Below are 12,682 nucleotides of genomic sequence, written 5' to 3' on the forward strand. Positions count from 1 at the left end.
CAAATGTAGTGCACATCTATAAAAAGAGAAATAAGGACAACCAGGGGAATTACAGACCAGTCAGCTTAACTTCAGTATCCAAGAAGACAATGGAGCAAATAATTAAGCAATGAATTTGCAAACACCTAGAAGATAATAAGGTGATAAGTAACACTCAGTGTGGACTTGTCAAGAACAAATCATGTCAAACTAACCTAATAGCTTTCTTTGACAGAGTAACAAGCCTTGTGGATGGGGGGAAGCAGTAGATGATGTGATATATCTTGACTCTAGTAAGGCTTTTGAACTGTCTTCTCATAAACAACTTGGGGAACTACAACCTAGATGAAGCTACTATAAGGTGGGTGCATAACTGGTTGGAAAACCATTCCCAGAGAGTAGTTATCAATGATTCAGTCAAGCTGGATGGGTATATTGAGTGGGGTCCCACAGGGATCGGTTCTGTTCAATATCTTCATCAATGATTTAGACACATAAAGTTTGCAGGCAATACCAAGCTGGGAGGGGACCTACCATCTGAATTTTTTCCAGATATGCTGATTCTACTTGTTCTCAGTGGAAGTGCTCAGCCCCACTGAAAAGCAGCCTAGAACTTGGGGGACCTGCTCTTTCACAGACTCCCTGTATGATCTGGGGTGTCTCTTAGCCTCTCTGCCCTTCAGGTCCCCCTTCTGTACAGTGGGGATAATGGCAGTGCTCTGTATCACATAGGTTTAAAAGGGAAAATACATTAAAGTTTGTGAGGTGCCCAGATACTAAGGTGCTGGGGCCAAATAAATACCCAGGAGAGAGTATGATTTTATCTTGGTTTTCTTGTAACCAAAAGCTGCCGAGCATATCTGGTATGGGAGCTGCTTTATTGCTGCATTGGTAAAGAGGTTAGTATCTGTACACCGTACAGTAGGGCAGCAATCTTTAATGTGCCCGGGCAAACACTATGTTACTTCCACAAGCAGCCATGTAAAAGGCCAGCTCAGTAGTTGGTATTCTGGTGCCTGACTTGATATGTTCCTCATAGTCCAAGCAGACACTGCCAAGGTTGTCTCAGTCAACACATTACCCTTTGCTTAGCACAGACCCTGCTGTTTGGGTTAATCTATTATATTGTTGGCACTGATGGTTACTCTGCCTTAGAAGCATTGCCTTAGAATAGCGGACTGTAGAATCCCTGCTTTCCAAGCTAGGGACAAGACAGTGATAGTGTCGTTACCTGCTTGTGCAAGGTCACCAGTAGAGCAGTGGCTCTTCCAGTCCCTGTGCTCTTACATGAAATACCATAGATTCAAAGAAACTGCTCAAGTGGAATTTAGTATTGTAGAGCTAAACCATGATTTGCTTCATCTTCTGTTACTATGAAGATCAGGCAATGACTGTCACCCTTGCTTAATGCCATGGCTGGACATTGTCTGTCTGTACAGACTTCTCTAACAATGCTACTGTGGAGATGCAGAAATGTGTTTGTCTTGCCTGTGCCAAAATTTATCTCAGAAGCCTCTGAAGACTGAGACACCTGAGCATAATCCAAGGCATTGCTCAGGTCAATAAAGACTTTGTTGAGGTGATTGTTTGGTCACTGGACATTTTTCTATAGCTGTGAGACAGCAACAAACTCCTTGACAGGAGTGCATTTTCCACCACCACACTACCTGAGTATATGGTGTCTCTAAGACCATAGATGCTAGAGATGGAAAAGTCCTATTTGTCTGTCCTTGGCTAGTGAATGCTACGAAGTATTTTCCAGGACTTTGCCCTGTCTAATTTTGAATGTCTCAAAAAATGGGTCTTTCACTGTATCCTTTGAAGAGACCTTTGCGCAACTGAATAGATCTCTGCAACTAAGGAAATATTTTCCTAACATCCAGCTTAAATTTTCCATCTCTGTATTTTATCCCATTCCTCCTAGTTATACTGCCTTAGATCATCCTAACCAACTCCTGCGTGCATGTTGCCTCCCTTAGTCATTGCTGCATTGTACAAATCACATATTAAGAGTGGGATTTTCAAAGCCTTCCGCTTCGGCCTAATTCTGCTCTCATTAAGTAACACTAAGATTGACTTTGATGTGGGAGTCAGGCCAATGCTAAATGCCTTGGAAAAGCCCACTCTAACAGTCTTCATGTTGATTTACTATTTGTGGGCACCATGCTTTTTTGTCCAGAAATCTGTCTGAAACATTTTATTAATAATAATCCCCATTCCCTGTATAGCACCTTCCATCAGCTGGTATCAAAGCACTTTACAAAGGAGGACAGTATCATTATCCCCAGTTTATAGATGGGGAAACTGAGTTACAGAGAGGTGAAAGGACGCAGCTGGGGGTGGGTCTGAGGCCAGGAGCAGGGCCATGGCTGGGGCCAGGAGTGGAAGCGGAGCCGCAACCAGGCTGCAGTGGGGGGCAGCAACTGGGTATGGGTCCAGGTGCAGCTCCGCTTCCAGCCCTGCCTCCAGCCTCAGTCCCAAGCAGGGAACAGAGCTGTGGCCAAGACTAGGGGTGGGGCAAGAGCAGAGCCACACCGAGGCTGGGGACGGGAGCCAGGGACGCGGATGAGGGCCGGGAGGGGCTAAGTGGTACTCTCCCCTCCCATGGAGGCTGACCTGGGCCCTGCTGTGCCCTCCCCCCCCAACGTTCCTCTTTGCCCCCCACAATTTGGGAACCTCTGTTCTAGGCCATGCTCCCTATAGCTCTCTCTAGAGATGCCTCTGAAATTAGCATAGTCCTTCTTGGGACCTTCATTTATGATGAAGCTGGTGTTATTTTGCAGAACGTTTCTCTGCATTCAGATATTACAGAGGAGTTCTGTTGCTGTGGATGGTATATCCCATCCACATCTATAGAGTTGTACGTCACTTCCCAGTCCAGACTGGGGGCTATTTATTATATGAGTCTCTATTAGCGGTTTTCCTTGGGAGTTCAGTGGGTGCAATGAAAGATGGTTCTGTGCTTTACAAGCTTTATCACCTACACAAAGCATGTCTGAATTATTCCACATCTGCTATGCCATGTGAGCAAGGGTATTCCTTTTGATAATAGATTAGTGACTAAGCAAAATCTTCACGCTCTTGATGGGTAATGGATGCCCCTTCAATATGCAATTCACCTCTTTACCATGGTTCAAGTTGCATTAGTTGTTCTAAATGAGCCACAGATCATTTTTTTTTTAGTGGTGTTCTTGAAAAGTTGGTATTTCACAATTACCTGAACTTTAAAACATGGCATGTAAATAGCCCTCAGCAAAGAGTTTATCTAGAGCAGAGGTGGGCAAACTTTTTCATCTGGGTGGGGAAATGTAGGGCTGGGGCAGGGAGTTGGGGTGCGGGAGGGACTGTGGGGTGTGGGAGGGGGCTCAGGGTAGGGGGTTGGGGTGCAGGAGGGGTGTGGCAGAGGGTTAGGGGGCTCAGGGCATGGAGTGGAGGTGTGGGGTGCAGATGTTGTTTGCGGTGCCGGTTCTGGCCTGGCACCGCTTCCCTTGAGCGGCTCTGGGGTGACAGCGGCACACAGCGGGATTAAGACAGACTCTCTGCCTGCCCTGGCCCCACGCCACTCCGCTCCCAGAAGTGGCCACCACCATGTCCTGGGGGGGACGGGATGGCAGAGGGCTCCACGTGCTGCCCTCGCCTGCAGGTACCTCCCCTGAAGCTCCCATTGGCTGCGGTTCCCCATTCCCAGCCAATGGGAGGTGCAGGGGGGTGGTGCCTGCAGGCGAGGGCAGCACACAGACCCTTCTGCCCTCACCTCCCCCCAGGGGCCACAGATACATGGTGCTGGCCGCTTCCGGGAGCAGGGCCAGGGCAGGCAGGGAGCCTGACTTAGCCCTGCTGTGCCACAGGGCTGGCAATCCCGTGGGCTGGATCCAAAGCCCTGACAGGCCAGATCCAGCCCACAGGCCGTAGTTTGCCCACCCGTGATCTAGAATTAAGTCCATCGTGTAGAGAAGGACTCTTACTCTTGCTCTAGCGTGTGGTGCCTCCTATGAAAAACCCCATCATGTAAAGCTTATTTTTTTGTTTGGCTGCATGTTTTGGCCGCCTCTTCGCTATGCGCTCTTGTGGTGTTTTCGCTTTTGAAAATGTCTTAATGTCCCAGACTGTTGGACTGAATTTCCCTAGTGCAATATGTCAGAGTAGTGAAGGCCTGTGTCTGGGTAATGGTGGCATTTTACCTCTTGAATGTTCCTGTAATTCATGGAAAGAGCATAAACTTGAGAGCAACTGATGCTGCTGTTGAGAGCAGCATGTAAAGTCTGCATTCATTCTCTCCTGGAAAAATATACAGTCCCTACTCTTGCGACTTAGAGGAGAAGTTGTCCTTGGATTACCATAGAGAGTAAAATTGAACCCACCAAGTCCAAGACATTAAACTCCCTTGTCTCTTACTGTTTCCAAGATACCAGGGTTTGCAGGGAGTGCAGCTACGTGCTCATCCAGAGGAAGATAAATCACTGCATGTTTTCCTCTAAAGGAGACAGTTTCTAAAAATAGGAGCCATGCTGGAGCTACCGAGAACAAAAGAACACTTGGGAACCACCTCTGCCATTGTCCTCCTCTCCATATCTGTGCTCTCTGCCACTCCACAGATAGCTACATGCCTGTCTCCCAAATGCCATCTATGCGCCGTATATTTTGGAAGTCTTTAAAATCTGCCATTTTTTGGAGCATGACATTTTAAAGATTGCAGCTTCTGTCCCCTCCCCCTTGGCATTCCAGACTGGTGTGACTCAGCTTCCTGAACACTGCCCATTTAACATGATCCTGCCATTTGTTACCGGGCTCTCTTACCATTCCCCTTTAAAAGAAAAGTGTCTGAAACATTCTCTCTGGATCCTAGGAACATTGTCCTTTGGTGCTGCATTTTCAGGCCAGACATGATCACCAAACAGTGTAAATCCAGAGTAAGCCCAGAGACTTCACTGGAGTCACTCTGGTTGTAGACTGGTGTAAATGAGATCAGAATTCAGCACTCACTCTGGGAGATATTTTTGAATCACAGGCAGAATGTTTAAGGCTGAGATTTTCAAAGTGGACTAGAGGATTTTGGACTCTGGATTAATGGGGCTTACACGTCCACTCCATGATTTTAAATCTCAGCCTGAGTCTTTAAGTAAAAGTTCTTTTCTTTGAATTACCACGGTGTCTGTGCTCCTCACTTCCCTTCATAGCTACGACAACATTCTGGACTCTGCATTTGCTTGGGGTATCCTATTATTCAGTCATTTTTATCGCACAGTAAATGTAACTGGCGCTTCATGAAACAAATGCAAGATCCTTGAAAATTACGAGGTCACTGCCTTGGAATTTGCTTTCCTCTGTTAGGAGGACAGCAAACCCCAGACGCTAAAAAGCACAGAGGCAACACCCATGAGAAGGTCAGGATTGGAAAGATCCAAACTGTTCTCTTCCATGGAAGAGGAGGAAGGGGGCTGCACCCTATTAAATGTCTAAAGTAGCTCTCCGAGGTCTGAGCCTGCATCCCCTGCAGTGCCACGTTCCCTGAGAGCCCATCGTGCCTCTGTCAGTGTTGGCAGCTTCCCATTTCCTCTCTCTCCGTAACTTGTCTTAAGGCTAAATATTAACGGATCTCTCATTAGTAATGGCCCAGCTCCCTTGTACGGTCTATGTTGGTGGCTGTTGCACAAGTTAATTGGTGCATTTTGAACCTCATCTCTGCTTGTAGTGTGAAATGCTCAGTAAATTCTCTGGTTACTGTGTAAGAATCCTGTGTGTTGACTACCCCTTCACCCGATCTGACTACCCCTTCACCCGATCTGTCAGGGTGCAGGAGCGCTATGAGCCTGGACCTGTGGTCTCTGCAGGCTGTATCTTTTTGTTTAACTGGGTAATCCTAAGGCATAGCTGGCTTCCTGGGTTACAGCCAGGTAGCTACAGGATACTGGGATGGAGAGGAAGGCAGCATTGTAGCTGCTAGGAGAACTGTGACCCGAGATGATGATGACCGAAGCAGGGTCATGAGATGTTGATTTACCATGACAAGGATATAGAATTTTTTCCATTTGGTGACAGAAATCAAACATGGGTACCAGGCTGAGATTCTAAAACTAAACGGGAAGCAAGGCGGGTTTAACTGACTACTGTTCTGACAACCTGAGCCATCCGCATGGCAGGACTATTCTGGCAGAACAGAGACTGGAGTGACATGGACACTGGCACCTTGAATCTCCCTTGCCCTGCATCTTGGATAGTCCAGAGCAAAGTAGCTGTCAAACGCTGTCAGCTCACAATGGTGGCAATTACACTACCGCAAAGCGGGTAAAGTGGCAGCAGGACCATGGAGAAGCAGGCCCTGGAATTGTGCACTGCAGTCTCTATGTAACACAGCCTGTGCTTCCTGAAAGCTTCAGCTGTCATTTGCTTTAGAGATGATTCAGGCATGGAGCATATCACGCCTATGCTCCATAGAGTGTACTAGCTGCTAGCTGGGATCTACAGTAGTGTAGGTCTGCACTGTCTAAGACCCTGTCTGTTCTAGGGAAATGGTTTAAAACATCCCACTATTGCCGATACTAGCTCTATCGCCAGTGGAGCTACGTTGCGTGTCCTAATGTGGACAGGGTGCCGGTGCCATTGTTAAGATCCTAAGACCTACCGGACTGGGTGAGACCAATGGTCCATCTAGCCCTGTATTGTGTCTCTGACCAGTGGCCAGTGCCAGAGCTTCGGGGGGGAGTGCACAGAACAGGACATTTGGAATGATCCACCCCGTCTTCCCCTCCTACCTTCTAGCAGTCAGAGGTTTAGGGTTGCCCCAAGCATGGGTTGTATCCCTGACTATCTTGGCAAATAGCCACTGATGGATCTATCCTCCATGAACTCATCCAGTTCATTTTGAACCCAGTTATACTTTTGGCCTTCACAATGTCCCATGGCAATGAGTACCAGAGGTTAATCATGTATTGTGGAAAAAGTACTTCCTCTTGTTTGTATTAAACCTACTGCCTAATAATTTCATTGGTTGACCCTTGGTTTGTGTATTGTAAATAAAACTTCTCTACTCACTTTCTCCGCATCATTTATGATTTTATAGACCTCAGTCATATTCCCCCCATCCCTTTAGTTGTCTCTTTTTTTTGCTAAGCTGAACAGCCCTAATATTTGTAGTCTCTCCTGGTATGAACACCTCAGAAATCCTTATTGCCCTTCTCTGACCCTTTTCCAGTTCCATTATATCCTTTTTGAGACGGCGGGTGGACCAGGACTGCACATAGTATTCAAGGTGTGGGTGCATCATGGATTTATATTGTGGCATGAGATTATTTTTTTTTCTTGTTTTCTATCCCTTTCCTACTCATTCCTAACATTCTCTTAGCCTTTTTGACTGGAGGGAAGGATTTTCCAGTGATTAGGACACTAGTCTGGGGCTTGGGAGAGACAGGTTCAATTCTCTGCTCTGTCACAGACTTCCAGTGTGTCCTGGGGCAGGTCATTCACTCTCTGTGTCCAGTTCCCCTCTTTGAAATAGGGATGGCGGTGCTACCCTGCCTCCCAGGAGGTTTGTGAGGTGATTGTGAGACGTCCAGATATGATGGTAATGGAGGCGGGAGGGGCAGATAAGTACCAAAGATTGATAGGGCATGTTGAGAGGCCTGTCTTACTGTGGTTTTCCCTGAGTTACTTTTGCTCATTTTGGAGTTCTCCTGAACTGACAGCACTTCGATCCCTGCTTGCAGAAGGCATGTTTGGTAAAAGGTGATCCCTGTATTGAGTTGACAGTGCAGTGTAGCAGACCACTGCGCTGAGGACACTCCAGACCAGGGCAATACGGAATTGGCAAAGCAGCCTATGGGAGTTCAGTATCCAACAGCCATTGAAATTAGACATTTGAGCACCTAATTCCCTTGGGCTCTTGGAAATCCCAGCCTTAATGGCTGCTCACATTGTCCATATCTCCAACAAGTGCAGCCTCCCTGGCCTGACACTCCTGTGACTTAATGTGGATACCCATCGTAGAGTCTGAACAGCTCCGCCCTGCTGCTGGCTTTTGTGTTCTTGGGATAAACGTTCATCCCACAGGCTGTGCCTGGAAGTCGAGCTCGAAGGCTGTGTAGGGTGCAAACAGGCTTTCACTGGAACACAGAAATTGTTCTTATTATTTGGGTTACGGGACCACATTGGAACCCCAGTCACAGTCCAGGACCCCGCTGTACTGTGCAAATGCAGAACAAAAAGATGGTCCCTGCCCTAATGAGTTTACAGTCCAAGTGTAAGAGAAGAGATAACAGGTGGATACAGACAGATGGGGCGGCATAAGGAAACAATGAAACAGTTGTGATCAGGTTGATGGGCAGGGCTCTCAGCACACCAGCGGCCTAACTGTTGTGATGTTTTTGTAGGCATCATGGCAAAGGAGAGATTTGAAGGAGTATAATGAGTTCGTTTTGTGGGTGTTTATGGGGAGCATGTGGGGCAGCATGGGAGAAAGCACAAAGGTGCTATCTGAAAATTTAACAAGTGGGCGATGGAGGCTAGGATCGTGGGTTGATCAGAGGCAAGGGTAGACCTTTTGATACTGAATGGGAGATAAGTAGGGTGTGGGGATAGTCCACAAAGGGCCATGGAAGTGAAGTCAAGCAGCTTAGGGAGGGATGATGTGGTCAAAGCAATAGGCTAGGATAGTGGTTCTCGGCCTGCGGCTCAATCAGCACAGAGCTGCGGCCCATGTGACATCCTCAGGGCCATAGAGGTAGTATTTGATTCGGCCCACATAACATGTGGCCCACAATAAAATAAATAGGTTGCGAACCACTGGGCTAGGACAATGATCCTTTGCATAAGCATTTTGAATGGATACCTCTAGCCTAAGGGCAGGTCACTCCAGCTCAAGGGCAGCAGAGGGCACGTCACTGTGTTACTGTGTGACATTCTGCACAGGTTCCATCATTTTCACAAGGTTCCCTTTGCAGGGGTTCTTCGCAAAAAATCCACCACCACCCAGTGGCTTGACTTCAAATGGACTGGCTGCTCCTCTCAGGAGAGGGTGGGTGGGAGCCAGGCATTGAAGCATGTGCATTTTTATTTTAAACTGCTTACTGCAAGAATGATTATACATCAAATCATTGGTGCACAGGATTAAACCCTCTTAAGTGTGGGTTAGAAATGCGGCAGTAATCTCAACCCGGCTGCAGAAGGGGAGGAGGCACAGCGGAAGCAGAGGAGGGGGCGATTATCTGCCAGGAAAGCTTTTTAACACAAAATGACATTATTCCAAATGGCAGTAAAGAAGCCAAGATTCGGCCCTGATCGACTGAAGCTTTCCTTTTCTCTGTTGCAGATGAGCCCGATCCTGCCCTCTGTGGTGCTGTCCCGACCACGCCTCACAGGAACGAACTCTGGTAAGTGCTGATACTCCTGGGATAAATCACACATTTGTGTCACTGCCACGGAACCGATCCCGAGAACTTTCACTTTTAACTGAGCTTGTAGGTAGTAAAGCCCTAAGGATGCCCCCTCCCCTGCCATCATTATCCTTCCTGGCCAAAGAGGCGCTCCCCTTTGGAGCCAGCCAGTGCCACTCTTTGCTGTTGAGCAACGGTGGGCATCTTACTCTGACTGACGCTTGCCAGGCCAGGGCTAAATGCAGTCCAGCCTAGGTGTCCTGCTTGATGACATCATTGGGCCTCCAAGCCCAACCCGTGCAACATTTTCAGTCTTAAAGTATAAGACTAGGATGAGGAATCAAACCCAGTTCGCCCGATTACACCTCTCAAGTAACCTGTGTTTCCCATGATAACATGCTACCAAGTGGCTTTTGGGAGGGAATGGGGTGCATGACCTGCCATTCAGTCTTTTGCTTTTTCTTGTTTTGCTCTTCCCTCATATCCTCCAGCTGCCTGCATGCACATCACCTCCTGCGGGGGTGTCTGAGGCGAGGTAGTCTACCATTCCTCTCCCAGTGCCACTATGATGGCCACTGGGGGCCCGCCTACAGCCATTATCTTCCAGGAGGCTGGCAGTCGTAACAGAGATTTAAGGTTGATTGAGCGATGTTCAGGGAGTAGCTGTGGAACACGATGGAGAAAGCATGTCAGATATTGTGTGTCCCACATTGTGGCACTGAGTGATAATTCTGCAGGGCAGTATGGACCACTGACCTGCTCAGAATCCCCCTCTTTTATCTTGCTTATGCAACATAACTGGTGCCCAGCACATTTTAATGGGTTTATTTTTGTATCCAGTGTTGCTCAGTGTTCTGATCCTTCCTGGGCTAGGAGTTTCCTTATTGAGTTATTCTTAATAATACACCTGGGATTTGCAGTGTATATGGTAATCCTTGGTGACCATAGAGGAACTCTCTTCCAACCAGCAGTTATTTTGCTTGGGTAAAATAAGGGATTTTACTGAACTGGAAAAATGGATGTGAATTTGTGGGGAGAGGAGGTTTCTTAAAACAGAAAACGGCAGTGCTGTGTGGGAATTTTGTGGGCTTGGCAGCTGTTCTGTCTTAGCCAACAAAGGTGCTTTGTTCTCACTTCAGTAGAACTTGACCTGTTAGATAATGCTATCCTGTCTCATAGACTTGAGACTGTTGTGGTTTTTATCACCTCTGGTCACCTCTGCATTTGGAGGCATTTGAGTCCCCTGTTTGTTAGGTTCTCTGGCCCAGTGCACATCATAAGGGGCAAGTGGAAGTCTTAGTCGGTGCTTTTCTATGAGGAAGGTTTGGAATGAGAGAGAGGTGGTATATTGGATGACTCGGTTGATTTGATAAGATATTCAGGGGGTTTCCACTGAACCAGGTTTGTAACAAGCCAAAGCTATTAGTATTTGGTGGCTGATACAAACTGAACAAGGGGGGATCTCAACCCAGATGTTATTTGACAAGCGTCCACCTCACACAATCACTGCCATGTTTGTCACTGACGACAGAGAAGCCGAGGACTGAGTAGGCCATGGAGATTCAAGTGTAGTTCTTGTAATCCAGGAATAAGGTATATTGGCAGAAGCCGGTGTGTGGCGGAATCTTACCTTGCTCTCTGGCTATACAGAGGCCTGGAGTCTGTATGGCTGTCAGTGTGCTGCCTTTTGCACTGTCTGTGCTAAACCCAATGGTCTGTGAAGCGGTACCTCTGATAGCTGCCATCAGAAATATCACTCTCAGCATGTAATGCTCTTTCTCAATCAAAACCTGCTGGGACCTTGGTGTCCACCATCTGCACCTCCATTTTAATAAAGACGCTTGCCTAGCTTTTTTTCATCCATAGATCTCCAAGCACTTTGTAAAGTGGGTAGAATAATTATTCTTGTATTTGCAGAGGGAGTAGGAGTGGCTCAGAGCAGTTCAGCAGCTGGTCACTGGCAGAGAGGGGAAAAGGAGCCCAATCTGATCCGCAGCTGCCCTCATGTGGTGTCCACAGGCACCTCTTTTTAGATTTCTGCACTACCTCTGCCCCAAGGGTTGAAATTTTAGCCATAGCTGACCTATAGGCACTGCTTCTCGAACCCTAGTCCCTTTGGGCATCTGCCCCTCTTCTTCCCCTTCCTACCAGCAGCCACGTTGGCAATAAAAAGCCTTCGACCCTTTCAAAACTGGATCCATAGGGATCGTCTGTGAATGATGGAGATTGTAATGGCTCCCCACAAGACTGCAACTGCCTTAGCAGCAGTGCCCTGCTCCACTTACTGCAGATGAGATGCAGCCCTCAGGATCCTTGCAGGCGGTTAGCACTGTCCTATTCTGTGCCCCAGTGTAGAAAGAGTAGGTGTGGGAAGGAAGCTTTTTAGGGCGTATTCTCTCTACTTTGAGGCCCCGCCAAGGTGTGAGAGGATGGAATTAGCCAAGGACTTCTCTGTAAGCTGCCCTGCTGCTCCTGCCCCCCTTGGCTTGTGACCCCTGTACAGAATATTGAAGCTGGAGAAACAAAAAACAATAAAGAGGAGCAAAATGGATCCTAATTTCTCACACTTCCTCTAGAGAGCTGCCAGCTAGTAGAGCTTTCCTCTGAACAAGCCACTGGTGAGGAGCCCCCAGGCTCCTATCTCTGGACTCAGAGAAGGTTAAAGGGTGATTTTATTAGTCTGTAAGTACCTACATAGGGAACAATAATGGGCCCTTCAATCTAGCAGAGAAAGGTTGAAGCATGATCCAATGGCTGGCAGTTGAAGCTAGACTACTTTAGACTGGAAATAAGATGTAAATTTTTAACAGGGAGAGTAATTAATGACTGGAACAACTTACCAAGGATCTTGGTGGATTCTCCATCATTGACCATTTTGAAATCAAGATTGGATGTTTTTCTAAAAGCTCTGTTCTAGGAATTATTGCGGGGCAGTTATCTGGCCTGTGTTACACAGGCTGTCAGACAAGATGATCATAATGGTCCCTTCTAACCAAGGAATTTATGGATCCAAAAGGCAGAGTGCTAGGGTCCATGTCTGCACTGTCCATTAAGCTCTATGAAAGCCGCACTGGTTCCTGTTTGGCCTCACAATAAAATATCCGTCTTCCCACAGCAGCAAATATCCATGGGCAGCTTGGTAGAAAGAGGGATAGAACTGTCTAGGAGACTCTGTCCCAAAGGTCTCTGCAGAGGATGGGGTGGATTTTTGAGAGGGGAAAGGAAATATTTTGTTTCAGTGGGTTGAGGCAGGAATCCAGGAAGTGATGATGGAAACGTTCAGCTGGACTTCAGGAAACCCTTTCTAACAGGGTCACTTCTAATATGTGGGTCAG

The 12,682-nt window shown here is 47.4% G+C and overlaps 1 protein-coding gene across 6 annotated transcripts in view; it reads left to right on the forward strand.

Annotated features, from left to right (window-relative positions):
• Positions 1-12,682, forward strand: part of WIZ (WIZ zinc finger) — a 155,871-nt gene that overhangs the window by 82,634 nt on the left and 60,555 nt on the right. For all 6 annotated transcript variants that reach the window (XM_077838308.1, XM_077838311.1, XM_077838305.1 and 3 more), the window contains one exon: positions 9,284-9,344. In XM_077838308.1, the coding sequence (XP_077694434.1) occupies positions 9,284-9,344 (61 nt within the window). The remainder of the gene's footprint in view (positions 1-9,283; positions 9,345-12,682) is intronic.

Source organism: Eretmochelys imbricata, chromosome 20, assembly GCF_965152235.1.
Source record: "Eretmochelys imbricata isolate rEreImb1 chromosome 20, rEreImb1.hap1, whole genome shotgun sequence".
In the NCBI taxonomy this organism is placed as follows: domain Eukaryota; kingdom Metazoa; phylum Chordata; order Testudines; family Cheloniidae; genus Eretmochelys; species Eretmochelys imbricata.